The sequence below is a fragment of the Salvia miltiorrhiza genome, unplaced genomic scaffold, assembly GCF_028751815.1.
Source record: "Salvia miltiorrhiza cultivar Shanhuang (shh) unplaced genomic scaffold, IMPLAD_Smil_shh original_scaffold_233, whole genome shotgun sequence".
NCBI classification, from domain to species: domain Eukaryota; kingdom Viridiplantae; phylum Streptophyta; class Magnoliopsida; order Lamiales; family Lamiaceae; genus Salvia; species Salvia miltiorrhiza.
The window spans coordinates 12,242-34,212 of NW_026651507.1; the positions used below are offsets into that span (position 1 = coordinate 12,242).

At 38.2% G+C, this 21,971-nt stretch overlaps 3 protein-coding genes across 4 annotated transcripts; 1 reads left to right on the forward strand and 2 right to left on the reverse strand.

Annotated features, from left to right (window-relative positions):
* Positions 1-1,381: 1,381 nt before the first annotated feature.
* LOC131003599 (uncharacterized) lies at positions 1,382-3,117 on the reverse strand. Its single transcript, XM_057930128.1, has 2 exons — positions 2,317-3,117; positions 1,382-1,927 (listed from the first exon to the last, which is right to left on the reverse strand). The coding sequence occupies exons 1-2, from the start codon at positions 3,115-3,117 to the stop codon at positions 1,382-1,384; spliced, it is 1,347 nt and encodes a 448-aa protein (XP_057786111.1).
* An 11,687-nt stretch (positions 3,118-14,804) lies between these two features.
* On the forward strand, positions 14,805-17,799 carry LOC131003612 (uncharacterized). 2 transcript variants are annotated; one of them, XM_057930143.1, is made up of 8 exons: positions 14,805-14,958; positions 15,071-15,240; positions 15,485-15,547; positions 15,676-15,695; positions 15,855-15,899; positions 16,226-16,293; positions 16,542-16,675; positions 16,758-17,799. In XM_057930143.1, the coding sequence occupies exons 1-8, from the start codon at positions 14,886-14,888 to the stop codon at positions 16,884-16,886; spliced, it is 702 nt and encodes a 233-aa protein (XP_057786126.1). In that variant the 5' UTR covers positions 14,805-14,885; the 3' UTR covers positions 16,887-17,799. The 2 variants fall into 2 exon arrangements, with proteins under 2 accessions (XP_057786126.1, XP_057786127.1); XM_057930144.1 differs by having other exon boundaries at positions 16,545-16,675.
* Positions 17,800-17,932: 133 nt separating this feature from the next.
* Positions 17,933-20,617, reverse strand: LOC131003611 (type IV inositol polyphosphate 5-phosphatase 7-like). The gene is made up of 7 exons (XM_057930142.1): positions 20,135-20,617; positions 19,970-20,054; positions 19,756-19,869; positions 19,086-19,673; positions 18,696-18,959; positions 18,334-18,529; positions 17,933-18,191 (listed from the first exon to the last, which is right to left on the reverse strand). The coding sequence occupies exons 1-7, from the start codon at positions 20,232-20,234 to the stop codon at positions 18,108-18,110; spliced, it is 1,431 nt and encodes a 476-aa protein (XP_057786125.1). The 5' UTR covers positions 20,235-20,617; the 3' UTR covers positions 17,933-18,107.
* Positions 20,618-21,971: the final 1,354 nt, after the last annotated feature.

Here is a 21,971-nt window from a genome sequence, read left to right on the forward strand (position 1 = left end):
ATTTTTGCCTCTTAGATCTTCGAACTTCTAAATACTCCTCATCATCAGAAGCTAGACCAACATCAAGTGAACTTTCGACCGACGACTAATTTTTAATTTCGTCGGAAGTCAAACTTAGGTGAAAATTGCAACTAAAACATAAGTTCATATACTCCCTCCGTCCCATGAATATTGACACATTTTCAAATAAGGTACTAATAATTATTACCTTCTCTCTCCTATTTTATCATTTTTATTACTTTATCACTTTTATTATCTTCTCTCTCTCTTACTTTATTAATTTTATACTCCCTCCGTCCCACTGTAAGTGAGACTCTTTCTATTTTTGGCGTCCTACTGTAAGTGAGACCTTTCCATATAAGGCAATAATTAACTTAAAATTAGGGGACCTTAATTAACATTTAAAAATGTTTCAAGGCCTAAATTTCGATACCTATTCCAGCCTGGCACTTAGTTTTTTGCCTCTCTCGATTCTTCTCTCCAAAAACCCTATTCTCTTCATTTTCGCCTCTCTCCCCTCTGAATCTACGACGCCGCCCTCTCTCCTATCTAAATCTATGGCCGATAATCTTTCCGGCGACGATGATGGCGGCGAAAATGGATGGATAAACCCTTGCCGCCTCACCACCCCTCTGTATAACCCTTGTCGCCCCCCCACCCATCTGTATAACCCTTGCCGCTCCCCCACCCCTCTGTATAACCCTCGATTCCCTCCAAACGAAGATGGTTTCGAGGAAGCTTGTGGGCTCGCCAGCGGCGGGGAAAGCCTCACTAAGCCGTGGAGATACGGTAATTTGAGGCACCCTCGTCTCCCTACACCTTATATCCCGCGTCCGTCTCTCCTTCCTAAACCTTCCCCTGTGATGACGGACGTGAGCGATGTGAGGGTAGAGGTTCCAGAGGTGGCTTCATTGGACAGAGATGAAGAGGTTACTGCGGACTATGGGCTCGCTGGCGGCGAGGGTGATGGCGGAACACTTGGATCTGAATTAGAAGAGGATTCTCCTTCTGATTTCGCCCCTGTTTACTTCCCGTGGAAGCCATCAACGGAAGAGTGGGCGAAGTGCGTTGCTATTGCTGACAAACAATGTGATGAGCTCCTAAAATTCCTTGATAAAAATCAATGATGAGGTGATATTCAATTAAACCTGAGATTTGCTCATTCATACCGCATATGTGCTTTACAAAAGATTGGGGTTTGTAACCCTAAGGTGATTTGTGCATTTGTGCTTTACAAAAGATTGGGGTTTGTAACCCTAAGGTGATTTGTGCATATGTGCTTTACAAAAGATTGGGGTTTATAACCCTAAGGTGATTTGTGCATTTGTGCTTTACAAAAGATTGGGGTTTGTAACCCTTCTGTGATCTGTGCTTTACATTTCTAAGCACTCTCGATTATGTCTAGGCCCAGATTTTGCACTATATCTGCCATTCCATCACTGCTTCCCCTTTCATTGAGATGATTTATGCATGCTTCAATAAGCTCCACTGGCACTTCTAGGTTAACTGGCAAGCGATCTGCCCTTCTTAGTGCTTCCTTGCCCATATGAGGTACTCGATAACTGTTGTGGCCTCTAAACTTCATTATCTCTATCAAGCATGATTGAAGACTAAGGAAAACTTTGTTTAGTGTGTGAGGTGAAAGTCTATTGAATGAATCAGTCACTGCATGTAGTAATTCATCCACGGTGTTGCATGTTGTCTCCACTTGCAATGATTGTATTGCTCGAAACCACCCTAGGTCGTTCACGTTGCAATCTGGACTGTTTGGTGGCTGTTGTTTGAGTCTTATGTCGAATCCATATTTACTTGCAGCAGCCCTGAAATCTGGATCATTATCTAGAATGTGGGGTCTTGCATTGTCCTGCTGAATGTCAATTCGTTTGCTTGCTCCCTCTGGCCACTTGCTCATTACTGCTGGTACTACCTGTATAATGTGTATTTAGTGCCATGTTTATGCATGATATATGCTGTGTGCAGTGGTGTGTGCCCTGTTTATGCATGATATATGATGTGTGCAGTGGTGTGTGCCTTGTTTATGCATGATATATGCTGTGTGCAGTGGTGTGTGCCCTGTTTATGCATGATATATGCTGTGTGCAGTGGTGTGTGCCCTGTTTATGCAGGATATATGTTGTGTGCACTGGTGTGTGCCCTATTTATGCAGGATATATGTTGTGTGCAGTGGTGTGTGCCCTGTTTATGCATGAACATCATTTAATGAATACAAATGCAAAGGTAAAACTTGATCAATGATGATGAGTAATTCTCATTCTGAGATCATAACAGACAATGAAAAGCTCTTCGTGGCAGTACCTCATTGATTAGCCAAGCTTTATACACCTCATTCGTGATTGATTCTATTGGCTTCTTCTCCAACGTGCCTGCATTTCTGTTTCTACTGTTTCTCTTTGCTGGCACCTTTTCTACGAATGGAAAGATCCCTATCTTTCCATCAAACAGAACTTCACCATTTTCTGCAATCAATGGTCTAGTGACAGCACATATGAACATGATCTTTCCAATGAATTTCTTACTTTTGCATGATCTATATGGCTCGGGCTCTCCCGGAGCCAAGTAGTACCGATGTGTGCCCTTAGTAATATAAAACCATTTCTCGTCAATGTGCACGGTGTTATGCATATCCTTGAACTTTATGACGTTGAGTATTCTATCCAATTCTAAGGATTGGAGTGAAAATCTCAACCTCAAAAGTTTATTTGTGGCTGTTAAATCGGGTTTGATGACACTTGTATGTGCACTGATTTTTCCAATTTTCACCCATCTCCCGACAGTGCTTTTACTAGCCCCTAACCCTTGTGCTAGCCTTCTAATGCTTCCCCTCTTAGTGCATTCCATATTCACAAGCAAGGTAAGATCAAGTTCAATGTGCTTCGCATGAAGTCTAGTTGTTTTGCCACTTACAAGATGTATTATGTCACCATTCTTTTGTTGTTTTTTTGCAGCAGCCCATAGTCGAAAGACGGTTGCTCGAGAGATGTTGAACTTCAATTGTGCTTCCTTGTACCTGCCTTTACTGGGCTTCCCATCCTTGCTGCCTTCAAGGATAAATTGTGCCACTTGATTCCTATTTTGTGTTGTTAGATTTGTGCTCATTTTGTAGTAGCGTTGAAATGTGTAAATGCATTTATTAGAGAGAGGCTGAACTCTTAGTGCATTTATAAGCATTTATAAGCGCTGTTTTTAGAATTTTGGTGGGAACACCAATCTGTAAAGTGGCGCCACTTTCCAAATTTTAATTAATGAAATTGTTTTTGTTTCCAATTGCTTTTGTATCTCACTTTATGCATTTGATTACTTGGTTGCCTTTCCATTTTAAATGTAGGAACGTTTTTTTTTAACATTATTAATATTCAAAATTTTAATATTTTAATTAAAATAATTTAACTAAAATAATGCAATTAAAATTATTCAGAATTTAATTAAAGTCCATCTACAAAAAAAGTAAGAATAAAACAAATAGAGTAACAAACTAATCACTTTTCACTTTATTACCTACTACACTTAAACAACTAAACACACTTTCTTAATTCCCGTGCCCAAAAAAAAGGTCTCACATACCGCGGGACGGAGGAAGTACTTTATTAACTACACACTTAAAACACTAATCTACAGTTTCTTAATTTTCGTGTCGAAATCAAATGTGTCAAGATTCGTGGGATGGAGGGAGTATTTTTGATAAACATGCATTTTTACCTCATGGTGTGTCATTTTTGATGTTTAGTTATGGGATTTTGTGTGTTTGTTGATTTATTTGAGCTTATATTGGTTTTTGGTCAAGAACTTGTCACTTGCTTGTGTTTGAACGTATTTTTCAGAAATAAAGAAGCAGAATTTGGAAGATTTGGCTGAAATAGAAGTTGTAGTTCGTCTCGATAGAAGTTCGTGAGCGCAAACGGTTCGTAAATCGGAGTTCGGACGAGGGAGAACGAGCCAAAACAAAATCACTGCGCCAGGCCGCGCGAGGTCGCGCGGTCCAGGCGCGCGGCCGCGCGACCCAGCCGCGCGACGAAGACAGACCTGCTGGACAGCGCGCGCGGGCGCGCGTCCCGGCCGCGCGAGACGCCGTTTTTCCGCCCAAAATTCGTTTTTTTTGTGATTTTGGGTATTTTTGAGAGCTACAAGACCTAGGGCATATAAATACTCCCCAAGAACTTATTCTCTGCAGCTTTTATCACTTTACATCATATTTTACTTTTCCTGAGAGCTGAGAGAGACGGAGAACAGAGCAAGAGCAAGACTGAAGATTCTCGATTTTACTACGATTTTTCTTGTTGGATGTTTATTTGTATTTTTGAGATTTTGATTTCTAGTCATATGTCTATGTGTGGCTAGAATCCTTTTTCCCAGGGTTTAGGGAGTAGACATGATTTGAATTTCTGACTGTTTGATTCAATTAATTGAGATTGTTTTTCCTTTTTATGTTTTTGTTACAATTGTTTGCTTTATTGATTGGCCACCAATTTAGCATAATCATAGGTTTTAATTTGAGATCGGGAGATGATAATTATTACCTGAACTAAGAACATAGAACACATATATTTAATTCTAAAGGGAATTGATATTTGTGAGGGCGTTAATCCTATGAGCTTTTAGGAGTTTCATGTTAGAAGTGCGATCCGGGGACGGTAGCCTTGCATGTAATCAACGGTTTGTATGACACGGGAGTGGGTATGGACTAGCTTAGAGATTGCCTTAGGAATCATCTGATTAATTGAATTGAACATGTTAGTTAGGAGAATCTGTTGAAACCTTTGCCTTGGGAAATCTTGTCTTATCTGTTTCTCTGTTTCGCAGCTTGATTTATTTTCTTTCCTGATGTTTATTTATTTTGTTCTTTACAACAAAAACTCTTAATTTCGTTTGTCCAGATAGAGTAGAATAATTTAGGATAGGAATTGGTAAATTCAGTCTCTGTGGAATACGACCTTGCTTGCTACTGTACACAATTGCACCCGTACACTTGCGGCGTGTTAATAAATTAGCGAACAAGTTTTTGGCGCCGTTGCCGGGGACTGATTTTTATCAGTACTATTCTGTTAATTGTTTGATACTACTTTGGATTTTTTTTATTTCTGTTATTTACTTTTCTGTTCTTTATTTTTCCTGCGGTTCTGATTCTTGCGTTGGAGTTTTCTAGGTAGTGAATGAACACGCGATCTCAGAAGCTTCCTCTTGAAGATTTTGATCCTGAGATTGAAGCTACGCTCCGCCGCAAGAACAGCCAAGCAAAGCAAGATAATTTGGATTCTATGGCCACTGCGGAAGAAGTCCGTGCGTTGAGAGAGCAGTTGCAGGCGGTGTTGGATGCTCAGAAAAATGCTGCTGAGCAGAAACAGCCACCTATTGATGAGGCATTTACTCCATTGTACCAGTACCAAGAGCCGCCCAGAGTCAACGCGAATAACTTCGAGCTAAGGACTGGGCTGATTACCATGGTGCAGCAAAACCAATATGGAGGTAAAGCCGTGGAGGACCCAAATGCGCATCTGGCGCAATTCTTGGAGTTGTGCAGCACTGTCAAGATGAACGGAGTCCCAGATGACATCATACGACTCTGCCTTTTCCCATTCTCACTCCGGGATAAGGCAAAGTCATGGTATCATACTTTGCAGCTGGGAGCTAATCCTGTATGGGGGGATTTGGCTGATCTTTTCCTGCGGAAGTTCCATCCTCCCGGGCTCACATTAAAGTTAAAGATGGAGATTCTCCAATTCCAACAGTTCGATGGAGAGACACTAGCAGAGACATGGGAGAGATACCAGGAGAAGTTGAGGAAGTGCCCGTCCCATGGCTTCGATGAGGGGACTCTGGTGGTCATGTTCTATAACGCTTGTGGAGAGCGCACCAGGATGTTCATGGATACAGCTGCAGGGGGCTCATTGCTCAAGAAGGGAAGCGCAGAAGCGATGGAGATCATAGAAAGTATGGCAGCTACCAGCTACCAATGGCCGTCCGAGAGGGTGCAGCTGAAGAAAGTTGCTGCTGCTTCCAGCTCAGATCCCATGGCATTGATTTTGACTCAGCTGGCAGAGATGAACTCGAAAATCAATGCTATGACTGTTGGCAATTCTGAGCCAGCTGTAGAGATCCCGACAGGCGTAGAAGACGTCAACTACATCAATGGCAGAAACTATGGGAACTTTCAGCATGGGCAACAGGGTGGATACAATAGTGGACAACAGTTTCATCATGGAGGGCGTCCACATCCCAATTTGGCTTATGGGAATCCCAACAATGCAATCCAACCTCCACCAGGCTTCTCTGTTACGAATGGAATCATTAATGAAGAGAAGAAGCCAAATATAGAGGAGCTGATGATGAAGTTCATCTCCAAGGCAGATGAGAGGATGGAAAAGCTAGAGTTTAATGCCGTTGCTGTGGGGACTCAAATGAAGATGTTTGAGACCCAATTGGGTCAAATATCCACCGCCGTCAACAAACTCCAACAGTCGGGTAACCTCTTAAACAATGCCAAGGTGAACCCAAAGGAGCAGTGCATGGCCATTGGGTTAAAGAGTGAAGTCACCTCAGATTGCAGCCATGGATCTCGTGAGATGGAGAGACCAGAGCTATCGTGGAGAGTCTGGGAGGAAGGCCGACGACTTCCACCTCATCTGCGTCCTCCTGGGTGGATGCCGTTTCCCAGCGTCATTTTAAGATGGTTGATCTGCCGAGCAGGACTACACAGGAAGGGGCTATGACGGCAAAAGAAGAGAGTGCACAGCTGATTGAAGAAAGAGCAGAGGAGGTCACTGTTGAGGTTTCTGGCAAAAAGAATGATGAAAAGCAGACAGCTACTTCGCCAGCAACTGTGACTATACCTCTCCCTCAGCGCCAGAAAAAAGAGAAGGGACAAGAGCAGTTCTCCAAATTCTTAGAGATCTTCAGGAAAGTACATATTAATATTCCATTGGTGGAAGCACTGCAGGAGATGCTGCAGTATGCTAGATTCCTGAAGGACATTATCTCGAGGAAGAGGAGGCTGGGAGAGTTTGAGACGGTGAATCTCAATGAAGAATGCAGCGCAATCTTGCAGAGGAAGCTGCCGGCGAAGGTCAAAGATCCGGGTAGCTTCACACTTTCCTGCATTATTGGAGGCCAGCAATTCAGAAGGTCACTCTGCGACTTGGGGGCAAGCATCAATCTCATGCTGTTATCTGTTTTCAAGCAGCTGGCGATTGGAGAGTTGAAGCCGACATCTATGAGGCTGCAGATGGCGGACAGATCGGTTACCTATCCGCGTGGAATTGTGGAGAATGTGCTTGTGAAGGTGGGGGATTTTATTTTCCCTGCAGATTTTGTGGTTCTAGACATTGAGGACGACAATAAAATCCCGCTGATTTTGGGGCGCCCGTTCCTTGCAACGGGAAGAGCTTTGATTGATGTGGAGAAAGGAGAGCTCACGTTGAGAGTTCATGAGGAAAGCCAAATGTTTCATGTCTATGAACCATGCCACATCCAAGAAGATGAAGTGCCCAAGAAAGCTAAAGATCCGGGCAAGGTAAGTGTTGATATTTTTAATATTTTTGATACGGATCCTTTTTCTTGGCAGGACCCAGGTGATCGGAAGTTGAAAGGAGGCATTTTGGCTAGCGAGAGTGGAACAGGGAGCAGCTGTTCGCAGAACTGTTTGTACCAGCCTCCTTGATGAGTTTGATGTTCTGTCGAGCTAACGACGTTAAAAATAGCGCTTATTGGGAGGCAACCCAATCTTGGTTAGTTCGTTTCTTTTCGTTTGTAGTTTTTTTTGTGCCCCACAAATCCTTTTCAAACTTATTCTCCTTAGTGGTGAATAAGTTTGGGGGGGATGTGTCTTTGTGGGTGCACTTTTCTTTTTGGTTGTTCTTGTTTGTTTTGTCGTTGAGTTCCCTTAGTCTTGCTTTGGTGGTTTCTTCGTGATGTACCTTGATGATGATGCGAGTTGTGTAGAGTCTTGTTAGATAACTGGCTCATGATGATTTCTGCTTTAAACTTGTGAAATTGCATGCGTTTGTGTTGATATTGTTGTGATTGAGCATGATTGATGAATGATAAGCATGGTCTCTATGTGTTTGCAATCAATGAAATAAGCTGTGAGATTTGAGCCTTGACTGTCATTATTTTTACAGTCTTATTTCTTATTCTTGAGTGATTGCTCGAGCTTGCATGTGTCTCACTAGAACTTGTCTTGGTTTCTCCCTCGAGGTCACGTAGTGTGCTTAATAACTTTGAGATGATAGAAGGCCATCTTTGCTAGCCTATTTATCTCTTATTTGTCCTATATCTTTATATGATCCTAGTTCGCCCCCTTTGAGCCTTATTTTTCCATATTCTTTGATTTAGCTATGTGTGGGAGCTTGGAGATTATTTGATAGGAGATAATTGGGTTGTGGAGATAAATGATCATGAGTTATGTTTTGTGGTTTTAAATTGAAAATCCTAGTACCCTACAAGAGTTGTTGAAAGAAAAAAAAAAGAAAAAAAACAGGAATGGTGGAGAAAAGAAAAAAAAACAAAGAAAAAAAAAGATGAAAAGAATTGGAAAAAATGGGTACATAGGATGCATTAGAGAGACATAATGTTATGAGAAATAATTGTTGAGTTGTGATGATTTTCGTATTGAAAAATTTGGTTTTGCGGAAGGTGGAGGATAGAATTGAGTAAGAATGCTATAAGGTTGGTGATTATGCTACATTGAGAGTATCTATTAGTCACTTAGCCAAATATATTCTATCCTACCAAAGAGCCTACATTACAACCCTCAATAAAGACCTTTTTGATCTTAGTTATAGGAGCACACATTTAGTGGTGGAGAGGTGAGACGATTGACAAGCTTATGGATGAGTACTTGTTTAGCTTGAACTGAGCGTATACACGTCCTTTTTTATTGATACACTTGAGAGTTGAGAGTTCTTATTTTCTTTATCCTTTTGGTGAGGATTGCAATTCATTGAGACCATAATTTGAATTTGTCATGAGTGTGATATCTAGGTGATTGGAGATGCAAATGCATGTTGGTAATTTTGTTGACAAATCTGAAGCCACAATGTTATCCACTTTTCTCTACGCTCTTGTTGATTCATTCTTGGTTCATCTTTGTTTTGTCCGAGGACGGACAATAGTTCAAGTTTGGGGGGTTGATAAACATGCATTTTTACCTCATGGTGTGTCATTTTTGATGTTTAGTTATGAGGATTTTGTGTGTTTGTTGATTTATTTGAGCTTATATTGGTTTTTGGTCAAGAACTTGTCACTTACTTGTGTTTGAACGTATTTTTCAGAAATAAAGAAGCAGAATTTGGAAGAGTTGGCTGAAATAGAAGTTGTAGTTTGTCTCGATAGGAGTTCGTGAGCACAAACGGTTCGTAAATCGGAGTTCGGACGAGGGAGAACGAGTCAAAACAAAATCACTGCGCAAGGCCGCGCGAGGTCGCGCGGTCCAGGCGCGCGGCCGCGCGACCCAGCCGCGCGACGAAGACAGACCTGCTGGACAGCGCGCGCGGGCGCGCGACCCGGCCGCGCGAGACACCGTTTTTCCGCCCAAAATTCGTTTTTTTTGTGATTTTGGGTATTTTTGAGAGCTACAAGACCTAGGGCATATAAATACTCCCCAAGAACTTATTCTCTGCAGCTTTTATCACTTTACATCATATTTTACTTTTCCTGAGAGCTGAGAGAGACGGAGAACAGAGCAAGAGCAAGACTGAAGATTCTCGATTTTACTACGGTTTTTCTTGTTGGATGTTTATTTGTATTTTTGAGATATTGATTTCTAGTCATATGTCTATGTGTGGCTAGAATCCTTTTTCCCAGGGTTTAGGGAGTAGACATGATTTGAATTTCTGACTGTTTGATTCAATTAATTGAGATTGTTTTTCCTTTTTATGTTCTTGTTACAATTGTTTGCTTTATTGATTGGCCACCAATTTAGCATAATCAGAGGTTTTAATTTGAGATCGGGAGATGATAATTATTACCTGAACTAAGAACATAGAACACATATATTTAATTCTAAAGGGAATTGATATTTGTGAGGGCGTTAATCCTATGAGCTTTTAGGAGTTTCATGTTAGAAGTGCGATCCGGGGACGGTAGCCTTGCATGTAATCAACGGTTTGTATGCCACGGGAGTGGGTATTGACTAGCTTAGAGATTGCCTTAGAAATCATCTGATTAATTGAATTGAACATGTTAGTTAGGAGAATCTGTTGAAACCTTTGCCTTGGGAAATCTTGTCTTATATGTTTCTCTGTTTCGCAGCTTGATTTATTTTCTTTCCTGATGTTTATTTATTTTGTTCTTTACAACAAAAACTCTTAATTTCGTTTGTCCAGATAGAGTAGAATAATTTAGGATAGGAATTGGTAAATTCAGTCTCTGTGGAATACGACCTTGCTTGCTACTGTAAACAATTGCACCCGTACACTTGCGGCGTGTTAATAAATTAGCGAACAATTTTTTAGTTTAATTGAAAATTCAAGTAAAAATTGCAATTTTTACTAAAGTTTGTGTAGTTTTAGGCCATAATTCCTAAAGAAAATTTCAACCAAATATATATACAGGCAATGCTGATGAATACACACTGGGCCCGGCCCATGCTATTTGGGCCTTTTTAGTAATATTACACTCTCTTAATTATTTGGACAACGTAAATGGGCTATTTATATTAGTAATAGAAAGTCGTCGCCGTTCATTTAGACTATTCCCATATATATATTGGGGTGATTCTATTTATAGCCCCCGTTTTACTCAGTTTAGCCTCCATCTAAAATAATAATAATAAAAATAAATATAAATATACTATTATACCCTGTAACTCGTCACCCCCAAATTTAAAAATTTAGTCTATAGCCCCCAAATCTGCAATGGAGGAACTCCGAACAATCACCCAAAACAAATGCATCACAATCACAATGCAGTTTTATTCTTGATATTACCACTTGAATGTGCTTCACTTTAACTGTTCGCCACCAACCACAAGGCACTCGATGCCAAAATTCTTCTCATAATATACCAAATCAAAATACAAATAAACAAACAACATCAAAAAGATTGAGACTTAGCAACCAAATTTCGGAGGGGATTACCAATAAGCAAAACCTAATCATTCACAAAACAAACGCGAAATTCTGTTAAGCGAGTAGTAGAAACCATACAGGAAAATTGGAGAAGCGGCACATAATCCTAAGCTACGGCGCAGGAAAACGGCTGGAACTGTAGGAGAGAGAGGAAGACAGCGCTGGAAGCAGGGGCATTTGAAACAGATACTCCCGCCATGCCGGAATCGGAATCTAACGGTAGTTAATGCTGCAGACTTGCATTAGATAAGGGAAGCAGAAACCGGATACTCCCGCCATGCCGAAATCGGAATCGGAATCCAACGGCGATTAATTCTGCAGACTTGCAAAGGGGCAGATTTGGGAGCTATGAACTATAGGGTATGATAGTAAATTCAGTATTATTTATTATTTATTATTATTTTATATGGAGGCTACACTGAGTAAATCGGGGGCTATGAATAGAATCACCCTATATATTGCTTCCATTGAGTTCGACATCTTTCTTTTCGTATAATAACCTCAAGCAACCGCAAACAATCAACCGTTGATTGAATATGATTTCCTTAAAATCATCTAAGTGGGATAATGATAACATATTAACGTTGACTTTTGCTTTTGCGACAATTAAAGAAATTTGTTATCGCTAGAACTTTAGTAGATTATAAGTAGGGATTATTGTGGAAAAATACTCATAATTTGCTAATTTTTTTATTTATAATATAATCTTATAATATAACTAGAAAATATATTAATTTTTAATTTAATCGTAATTATAACATGACTTTTTAATTTGATCAAAAAATACACCAAATTTTAATTTAATCGCAATTATAACATGACCTTATAATCTAATAGAACAATATCAAATTTAACATTAAATACTTTTAATTTTCTTTTCATCTCACAATATACTATATATATATATATATATATATATATATATTGATGAATAAACATCTATATTTGATGACATATTTAGTTCAAAAAAAATTACGTTTCATATTTACTTATAAGAGAATTTCACAATTTCTCATTCCTCATTTTCACTTCAAAGAGTGATAATATTATTACATCAAAAATGAAGAGACATTTGAGTGAAAAGAATGAATGAGAAAATGTGAAATTCTCTTTTCTAAAAAATGAGAAAAAAAGGAAGTATTGAAAGATTTTTTTTTTTTTTTTTGTTATTTCTCATTTTCCCATAATAACTTTATCAATCAAAAGAGAACACATCAAAGTAAACACATTCTCAAGAAAATCATATCACTTCTCATTGTACTAAGAGGTAACGAATTAACGATGTACAGGGCGCTTGATTGAGTTTATAAGCCTTTTAAAACAGCTTGTAGCAGTTTAGAAGCTTATAACCTCCTTCAAAGTATTTTGTAAAATGGGTTATTAATGTTTAAATACACCAACTTTACTTCCATTTTAAATTTTAACATGAACTTTCAATTTTTCATTAAAATACATTAACTTTCATATTTTTCGATGTTTAACACCGATGACTATTTCAGTGAAATTGAATCTGACGTGGCATAAATTAATGACATGGATATGTGGTGTTATTTAATCTTTTTTTTTATGAGACACTTACACTTTCACAATTAGATGGAGAGGAGCCATACGGCAGAGGTATCGTCGAAGATGATGTTGTGGGAGAGATCGAGGATTTTCAGGGAGGGGATTGCGGCGGCGCGTGGTGGGGAGTAGGTCGATGGAGTTTGCAGAGAAGTTGAGGAAGGCGAGGGCGGGGAGGTCGGAGATTTGGCCGGAGAGGGAGTTTTGGGACAGATCTAGTGAGGTGAGAGCGGCAGGGAAGTCTGGCAGCGGCGGAGATTGAGCCGGAGATGTTGGAGTTTTGGAGAGTGAGGGAATGGAGGGTTTGGAGGGAGAGGAGGAAGGTGGCGACGGTGGAGAAGTCGATGTTGAGGTGGAAGTTGGAGAGGTCAATGGAGAAGACGCGGGAGGAGTTGCAAGAGACGTCATGGAAATTGCAGGGGGAGATGGTGGGCTGCCATGATGGAGCTGGCAGGGGTTGGAGAGGGAGTTTTTGAATGAGATGAGATGCTGGGAGTCGCGCACGAGGTTGTTTTTCTCGGCGGTTGAGGAGAGGAAGGCTAGGAGAGAGGATGAGGAGGAGAGCTTGGCGTCGGCTGCGGTGATGGAAGAGATTGTTGTCAGCTTTCATCTTCAAGAACAGAGATTTTTAATTATGGTGGATTTTTGGTTTAGCAGTTGAGCTGCACTTTTGCTTCTCCCATTTCTCGAAGAGGGAGATGACTAAAAGTGGATTGGTCAATTTTGAGAGAGAGAGAGAGAGAAAAGAAGAGAGGTGAAACTGAAAATCGTCTCACAAAAAAAAAAGATTAAATAACACCACATATCCACATCAGTTAATTTATGCTACGTCAGATTCAATTTCACTGAAATAGTCATCGGTGTTAAAAATAAAAAATTATGGAAGTTCATGTATTTTAATAAAAAATTGAAACTTTATGTTAAAATTCAAAATGGAAGCAAAGTTGGTGTATTTAAACAATAATAACCCTTGTAAAATAAGCTCCTAAACTACTTATCTATACTAATAGAAAACGAGCATAAGGTAGTCTAAGGCACAACTTGTGGATTGCCTATTTTACTCCTGTTATATATTTATTATTATATTTATAAAATATAAATCTATTTTGATATGCATGTATTTGTCACCCAAATCTATAAAGAATACTTTATATTTATAGCTATTGATAAGGCTTATTAATAAATATATCCATCCAATAAATTATCTAATAAAAGTAATAAATTAATAGATTTTTTTAAATAATAGATTATCAATTAAAATAACATTAATTACACGTACAACGTATGTTCTTTCTGCTAGTAAGCTTAAAAATAAGCTCCCCAAAAAATAAGTTCGTTTATACCAACTATAAGCAACACTCATTTTACAAAAATAACTCAGCTGTAATTTTTTTTATTTTTATCATATACTCCATTTAATTTCATATATATATATTTTTTTCTTTTTCTAACAAATATTTTCTCTCTTTAGCTTATAAGCTCAATTATCCAAACACTTTAACAATTTATAAGCTCTTAAAAAATTATACTCCCTCTGTTTCATTACAAATGTCTCACTTTCCATAATAGAGTATCACATTACAAATGTCTCATTCCTTTTTTGGCAATACATATTCTCTCTTCGTTCTACGAATCTTGACATGTATTCCTTTTTGGGTCGTCCCACGAATCTTGAATCGTTTCTAAATATAGTAACAATTATTATATTCTCTATCATACTTTATCACCTTCTCTATCCTACTTTATCACTTTATTACATTATCTCTTCTACTTTATCACATTCTCACTCCTAATTTATAACTTTTATACTTTATTAAGTACACACTTAAAATACTAATCTACAATTCCTTAATTTTCGTGCCGAAACCAAATGTGTCAAGATTTGTGGGACGGAGAGAATAATATTTAAATAATTTCTATCAATTCACTTTATTTACTTTTTACACTTTTTTTAATCTTCATGTTCAAAAGCAATGTATCATTTATAATGGGATGGAGATAGTATCTTATAAATTCTTGAAATTTCTTATAAACTCCTTAAAATAAGCTTACGCCGCTTAGCCAAATACCATATTCATGATTTGAGAACCCCTCACTCTTTTGAGTGTTTTTGTTGGAAAACAAAAAAAAAACAAAAAAAAAAAGTCGGAGAAAATCCGTCTCATTAATTGCGCTTTACTTGCGTGTCTATATATAGGGAAAGTTACATCACTCCCCCTTCTCTTCAGACTCGAGAACTTCATGGCGGGAAGCGATTCACAGAAGCAACTCCTAACTTTGATTCGCGACTTCACCACAGAGAAATCTCATGGAGGTAGAACCACAAAAAGCTCGAATTAAGATCATTGCGAGAAGTTGAAGTATTTGACTTTCTGCATTTACCTTTCGTGCTAATTTTCTCACAATTTTGGGGTACAATTTTCCAGAGAGAAGGATTGTGAATCAGAAGAAACGGATTGAAGAACTAAGATCTGAGCTGGATGCAGCAAATGCAGAGCTGGAGGAGGTGAAGCGTGACAGAGAGACCACGGAACAACAGCTCAAAGGCTATGAAGTTGAATTATCCATGACCGATGCCTCACTTCAAGCGTTAGAGGTGTAGATTTTATTACATTTTTTGTGATTTTTCTAGTAATTGTTTTTTCTCCGAGTCTTTAGATATGTTTGTGTCAAATTCGGGGGGAGATGTGGTTGTAGATTACTATTGGTATCTGCTAAATAGTTCTAATGTTTCTCCGTCAATCTGATTACAAGGTTGAAAGAGAATTTAGCGAAACTCATTTCTGCAACCGCGATAATTTTTCCTTTTTGTTTGACCTAATTGTTGGAATTTGTTTTAGGCGAGGATCGCTCTCACTAACTCTGATGTTTCAGCACTTGGTGCTAAATTGGCGGAACTCAAGGTGTATTACTGTTTTGCATGTTTACCAACGTTAGTTCGTTTCATAAGCAGCTTATGCATAGTCTGATATATTTTCTGTTCCATGTTCATTAACTCTGGTGTTGTTAATTATGCTCCAATGGTGTGAAGAATGAAGAGAACTCCGTGCGGTACGATTTGCATGTGTTTTGTCACATGTTAAACTATTTCTTACAATGTAAAATGTTTACCAAAAATGTATGTTATACTGTAAATAGAGCTGTTTTGATTACAATTATATTACCAATAAACTTGTTTTGGTGTTGAACATGTACCTCTTCTTTTGGCAGAGATGGATTTATTGGACAAATGCTTGAGCTAAATGCAGAGATAAGGTAAGCCTATTTCACTTCGTTTATCCATATTTTGACTTCATTTTTTTCCATGAGAGATAGTTTCCCAACTATTAGCTGTCTTAATACATTTGAATGATTTTTCATTTTATAATGGATGATAGTGTGTGTGGATTTTTTTTTTCTGCTGGAAGGCCGGTTTTATTCTGCGATGTATATCACGTAACATGCTATTAGGTCATAAATCAACCTGTTGACATGATACTTATTATCAAAATGAGGCAGAAGTAGACCTTGCTTCCAGTTGCTATACTAGATCCACTGTAGGCTATTCTTGCACTTATTGCTACTTCTGATCTGTCTCATAGGAAATTTCAAGAGCTAATAGCCTCCTCTTCAAATGTTGATAAAATTTCTCAGGCGACTCTAACCGAAGGTATGTGTCATATATACTGAAAAAGGACATATATTCTATGCGGAATTCTATATATGATTGATTGAATGAAAAGTTTATGAGCATTAAATCAAATTAACTCAAAAAAAATTGATGAATGGATGGTGATGACTCCTGGATATTGTTTGCACCAGTTATAAACTCGCAGTTTCCTATTTTCCTTAGCTTGGAATACTTGTTTAGCCTCATCTTTTTAGTGGTATAATGTAATCGTGGAATCACTCAAAAAGCAGGATCCTTAAACACAGACAAGCAAGGTGGCGAACAAGCCAGATTGGTTCTTAAGAATGAACTTGCTCAAATGATCTTGCATAGTGACCAGGAGGAACAACAGTACAAAGCTGAAAAAGAGATTCACAGCATGGTAGAGCCTTTGATGTCACATTTGTGATGCCTAATTAGAAAATGAGACATATCCCTCAAACAAAATAATGGTGCTTGTGCAGGTTCAAGAAGAGCTTAATAATTTGAAAAGGAAAACAATGCTTCTGGAGTCGGTTATGAAAGAAAGCATGGAATTGCAGGATTTGAGGAGATATCCTTTAAGTTTTGTCTGTTGTTTTTCAACATGTTGATCGTTGAATTGGAAAACAGAACCCGCCCCTCAGGCCTATATCCTGCATTAGTTGAAGCCTTTTGAGACATTATCAGGTTCAACTTATTGGGTGAGTGGTTTCAACCAACTCAGCCTTGATCTAGTTAAGTTTGGAAATTCTTACAGACGAAAGAAAAGGTTAGCCTCTTAGCTTCTAGAAATACAAAAGAGAAATTGATGCATAATTTGTAGATTGTGATTTTAAGCCTCTTCGCTTCTAGAAATACAACACAGAAGTTTGATGCATAATTAGTAGTTTGTAATTTTACGTCGCTGATATTGTGTTTAAGATAGTGTATATGAGGTTGTTGCTGCCTTTGTAGTTTATTAAATTGATTCCTAAGGTGTATAAAACTGTACATAGTCTGTCTTACCCAAGCACTTTTGCATTGTAGTCCAATTTTCTGGATTGTAGTTCTATCTGAAACACCATTTAGTCAACACTCATAAGAAAGATCTAATTCCTTTTTATTTTCAGAGATTACATTGCCTGTTATAATTATTCACTGATAACTTTGATAATCAACTCATCATAATTATACTGCTGGGCAATTTTGCACGAGGATGGAACACCCTCCATTTACCATAATTTGCCTTGACCGGAAACAAGCAGACTTCAGAACTGGAAGAAAAGTGTGCTGCTTTTGGTGACGAGCTACAAAAGAGATTTTTATGCCCACGCTGTAATCAAGATAATTCAGCGGAACTTGGTGAAACTATTCAGCCAAGTGATGGAAGCTAACTCTTGTAAGTAGTTAAATTTCAAACTTCTCAAACTTAGTTTTCTTAATATACTCCAATAATGCAAATTCAAAGAGGCAAATCACATCCATAAGGGCACAGACACCTGTAATCATATGATCTATATTGCAATAGTCAATATACTTGCATCATTGCATGCATCTCAAATGATCTTTTTAACTTGAATGATATCGAGGTGGATATTTAGAGCTCCTTTCACCTCACATAATAAATATATCAACCTTTTAAAAGTATCAGTTATGTTTCCTACTTAAACTTCTGACATCAGATAATATCTAGAATTTCTTTCAAAAAATTGCACGTAGTTTTTGCTTTTCTTTTCCCCAACCATGTGCTCTGTTTGAGTCTGTGCTTTGTGGTTGGTCTGGGTGTAAATCAGGCTATTTCAGTATCAATACAGCAAAAACAAAAAATAAAAAATAAATAAAAAATTACTGCATCATAGTCCATCATAGTCCACTTCCTTCCCAATTAACGAGAGCAATGCGGGTGCTGCTGCCTCTTTACTGTCCATTTCATTTACCTGTAGCAAAACATAGAAAAAAGTTCAGGTCAGATCTCTTTATGTTGAATTAGTTTCTGTAAGAAATTTATATTTCTCGGACCCATGCAAATCTGAAATTAGAAAAAATTGGGGGAATAAGTGTTGGACTAGGAGACTTAACAGCTGTGCTGGGAGTTTTAGCAGGAAAGGTGTTGGGGTCCGGGACTGCAGGAGACCTTGTGTTTGTGTTTTCAGATTTCACAAAAATCTGAGTAGAGAAAAGAGCTGATACAGGCCGATGATCTGAAAACTTAATTTCACTGCGGAAATAGGAAAGTTGCCTCACTCCTTTACCATACCACAGAATCCTGTCACACCTGCATTTAGCAACCAAACCACGCCGCCTTTTAGGAATTTAGGAAGATATTCTAAGTAGCTTTCACTTGATATATATTTGCAATGACCTTTGGAAGCAAGGTCTATATGAATTGGTAATTGGTTACAAAATATCATCTAACAAGATTGTATGTGATATAAGTTTACCATGCTGGAGTTCTTTGCTTCTCTCCTGCTCTACTTGGAATTCCACCCGAATACCTGTTGCAGTTGTAGGAAGAGTACTTATAAGTGGGAGCAAACTCTATGTCTCCCTCTTTCCAACCTTGGAATACGCCGCCTCGTTCGAGTTCCCTCCTCAATTGATCAAACTGCTGCAGTGATCTCCAGTTTTGCTCTTTTATTAGTTCCCTTGCTAGGTTGTCTTCTAGGTATAATCTGTAGTTGAGATCTCCAAACCAGAATATCCTACTGTTCTAAGAAAGAATAATCATATTAAACTTACAATCAATTCCATCTCTGAATAATTAAAAAAACTGAAACAAATTTGAGGTTATTGATATTCCACTTTCTATATTGTCTTGAAGGTCTACTTACTCATGTCCTAAGATGGTTAGTGGGTGAAGCTTGTCACCATCCTCAGGTAGCCGTTGGAAGCACGTTCGCTTGAAGATCTCCGCGACCTGGTAATTCCTTCTCCCTTCATCGCCTTTCTTCTCTCCCGAGGCTAAATGTGCAGCTATGAAGCAAAAACTGGCACCCCCTATAGTCATGCTGACTGAAACTGATCCTTTGTTTCCCATAAAACCCATTATACCACACGCAACAGAACAGACTTTAATGCCTGAGACGTCGTAGCGCTTTAGCAATTCCCTTCTCATCCACACACTAATAAAGACTCCAACCATCTTCTTGCTGGCCATCAATCTGTACCTATCCTGCTGCTCGAACTGAATCCCATCATCGTCTTTAGCAGGAAATGGTGTTGTTTGTGGGCTGTCTCTGTTAGATTTTGGGGGTCCATCATCACTAGTGATGGGATGCACCATTGGCTTCAGCCATGGACATGAACACCCATATTTGTCATTGAGCGTGTTGCCTATTAGTTCATTCCAGTTCGTGGCCTCCGTTGGATCCTCTGCTCCGATCACGGTCGTCGCCTTCAACGGCACGATTTCTTGGAATCTGCGAGTGATCAACCAGATTGGCTTTGGGGATAATAGAAGGATGAAACATAGGCTATAGTTTTTGGACTTTTTAGACATACCCTAGAACGTATATGTCAACTGCGTCATCTCTTATATTCAGCCATTCATCCAAATGCACAGCCAAACTCCCCACCGGAGACTTTCCCGCCACATTCCAAGTACCCACAAAAACTCTGAAAATAAATAAATACTTAAATAAATAAAATTCTATCTCGATCAACATAGATGATGAGACGGGTCGTGCTATCGTGTCGTGTTGGTTCGAGAACTGACCTCAGTTCATCGTTGGCAGCGCGCAGATCGGTCTCGGTTGAATAGAACACAGAGCTGTCATTAGAATCGTCCTCGTCTTCACCATCTGCAACCAAGTAGTTAGACATATGCCATAGAAGAAGTAATGCATAAAGGAAAAGAGTAATATGTACATATAGGCCATGCCTGAAAATTCATCTAGCCGAAATTGATCGGTTTTCTTCTGTTTCCTCAAAAACCAACGGTGAAATCTTTTAGATTTCCAGCTTCGGCGCTTTCTTTCCATGTAAGCAAGAAAAATAAACTGTCCATGCCCCGGTCACAAAGCAATGATGTGGTCAAAATTGGTAACGGAATTTCTCATGATTTTCATGAAAGGGAGACAGTAGGACATTTGCCCACGAAAATCTGGAATTTGGTGGGAGTTAATATTGTATTGACCGCCTGCAGCAAGAGGACACTGATGAGACAAAAAGAAGAAGCCTTCTTCAGGTTGGGGCTGTATCGGTTATCACAAAGAGAGAGAGAGAGAGAGAATATGAAGGTCAAAGGTGGCTGTTTGATGAAGCATAGGTGTGGAGTCTACAGCCAAATTAGGACCTCACATGGCTCCATCAAAGCTTGATTATTGGAGGTGCTTATCACGTACTACCCGTGTAGTGTTGCTTTGAGGGAGAGATACCGTTGATCATATATCTAGGTGTCTGGGTCAAAAGCTTTTGCAAAATTAAGTATAATAAATATTTAATTTTTTAAAACTTTTTAGTCCATTTGCTTTAATTAACAATGGTTTTATCAGGACGAACATTAGACAGGGACATGCTATTCGAACCGTTCAAACTTCTAGATTTTATTATATTTGTGGATAGTGAGGACATGCCCAGGACCAAGACTAAACATTTTAATTTTTAAGTAAACTCTCGTGTTAAATAGTTTGTAAATTTTTATTTTATGGCTCTAAACAATGCAAAGTAAAAAATTTAATGGATTGGACTTTAAGTTAGTTATTATGGGATGAGACATGAGAGGGAAATTAATAGGAGTATTGTGCTATTGTTTAAGGATAATATGTGATAGCCAACAAACACATCAATTTTAGACTAGTGACATATTAAAGTGCACACACACTACAAACTCGATGTAGGATAAGGACAATTCATTTTTTTTTAATTAGAGCACATTCTTTAACCTACTCTAGTTTTTTTGTATAATAGAATAGGAAATGGTTTAAATGAGTCAAGGTATTTATTATATAAAAAAATAGCTATTTTCAGTTTTAGATTGCGGAAAAGATTTACAATAAATTTATAACTTTTTTTTTAAATGAATTCGTGATCCAAGATTCGAATTTTGCAAGTGTGACTTGTATAATAATATTGTCCCATAGCATATATTTATATGCCACTAATTATTTAAAGTGTACTTTTCGGAAGGTCAGACACTTATCTATGTTTTTTTTTTTTTTTATAAAAAAAATCACTTATCCATGTGCTGGCGTATCGCATCATTCTTCTTGCACAAACAATTAATCAAGTGGTGAGATTATGCGCATCTTCTGATAGAATAATTTGGAAATAATTTTGAAAGCCTTTCACACTATTGACTACCCAAAAACGAAATTAAGATTTAAGCATCTGTTTTTAATTAGTGAGTAAGAGTGATATTTGGAATTTATATATCTATCCGCCAAGTCAAAAAAAGAAAGAAAAAAAAAAGGAAAAAAGAGAGTTGAGATTAGTTCTGAAATTTGTTTTAAGTGGATAATAGAGCTAGCCACATTAACCTTTTGCGCAAAGGTTACATGTCAAATTATAAACAAGCTTGAGACATGTCACGTGTAATTTTCTTAACTTCGACAGACTAGCTTTTTAAAATCAGTTCAAATTAATTTTCTAATTTATTCTGTATGTATTAGGCGTATATATACATAATATCAGTAAAAGAAAATTAGAGATCTTTTATGATATTTAAAATATACCCGAATGTTTCTTTTTAAAGTAAAAATGACCCAGCAGATCCAACC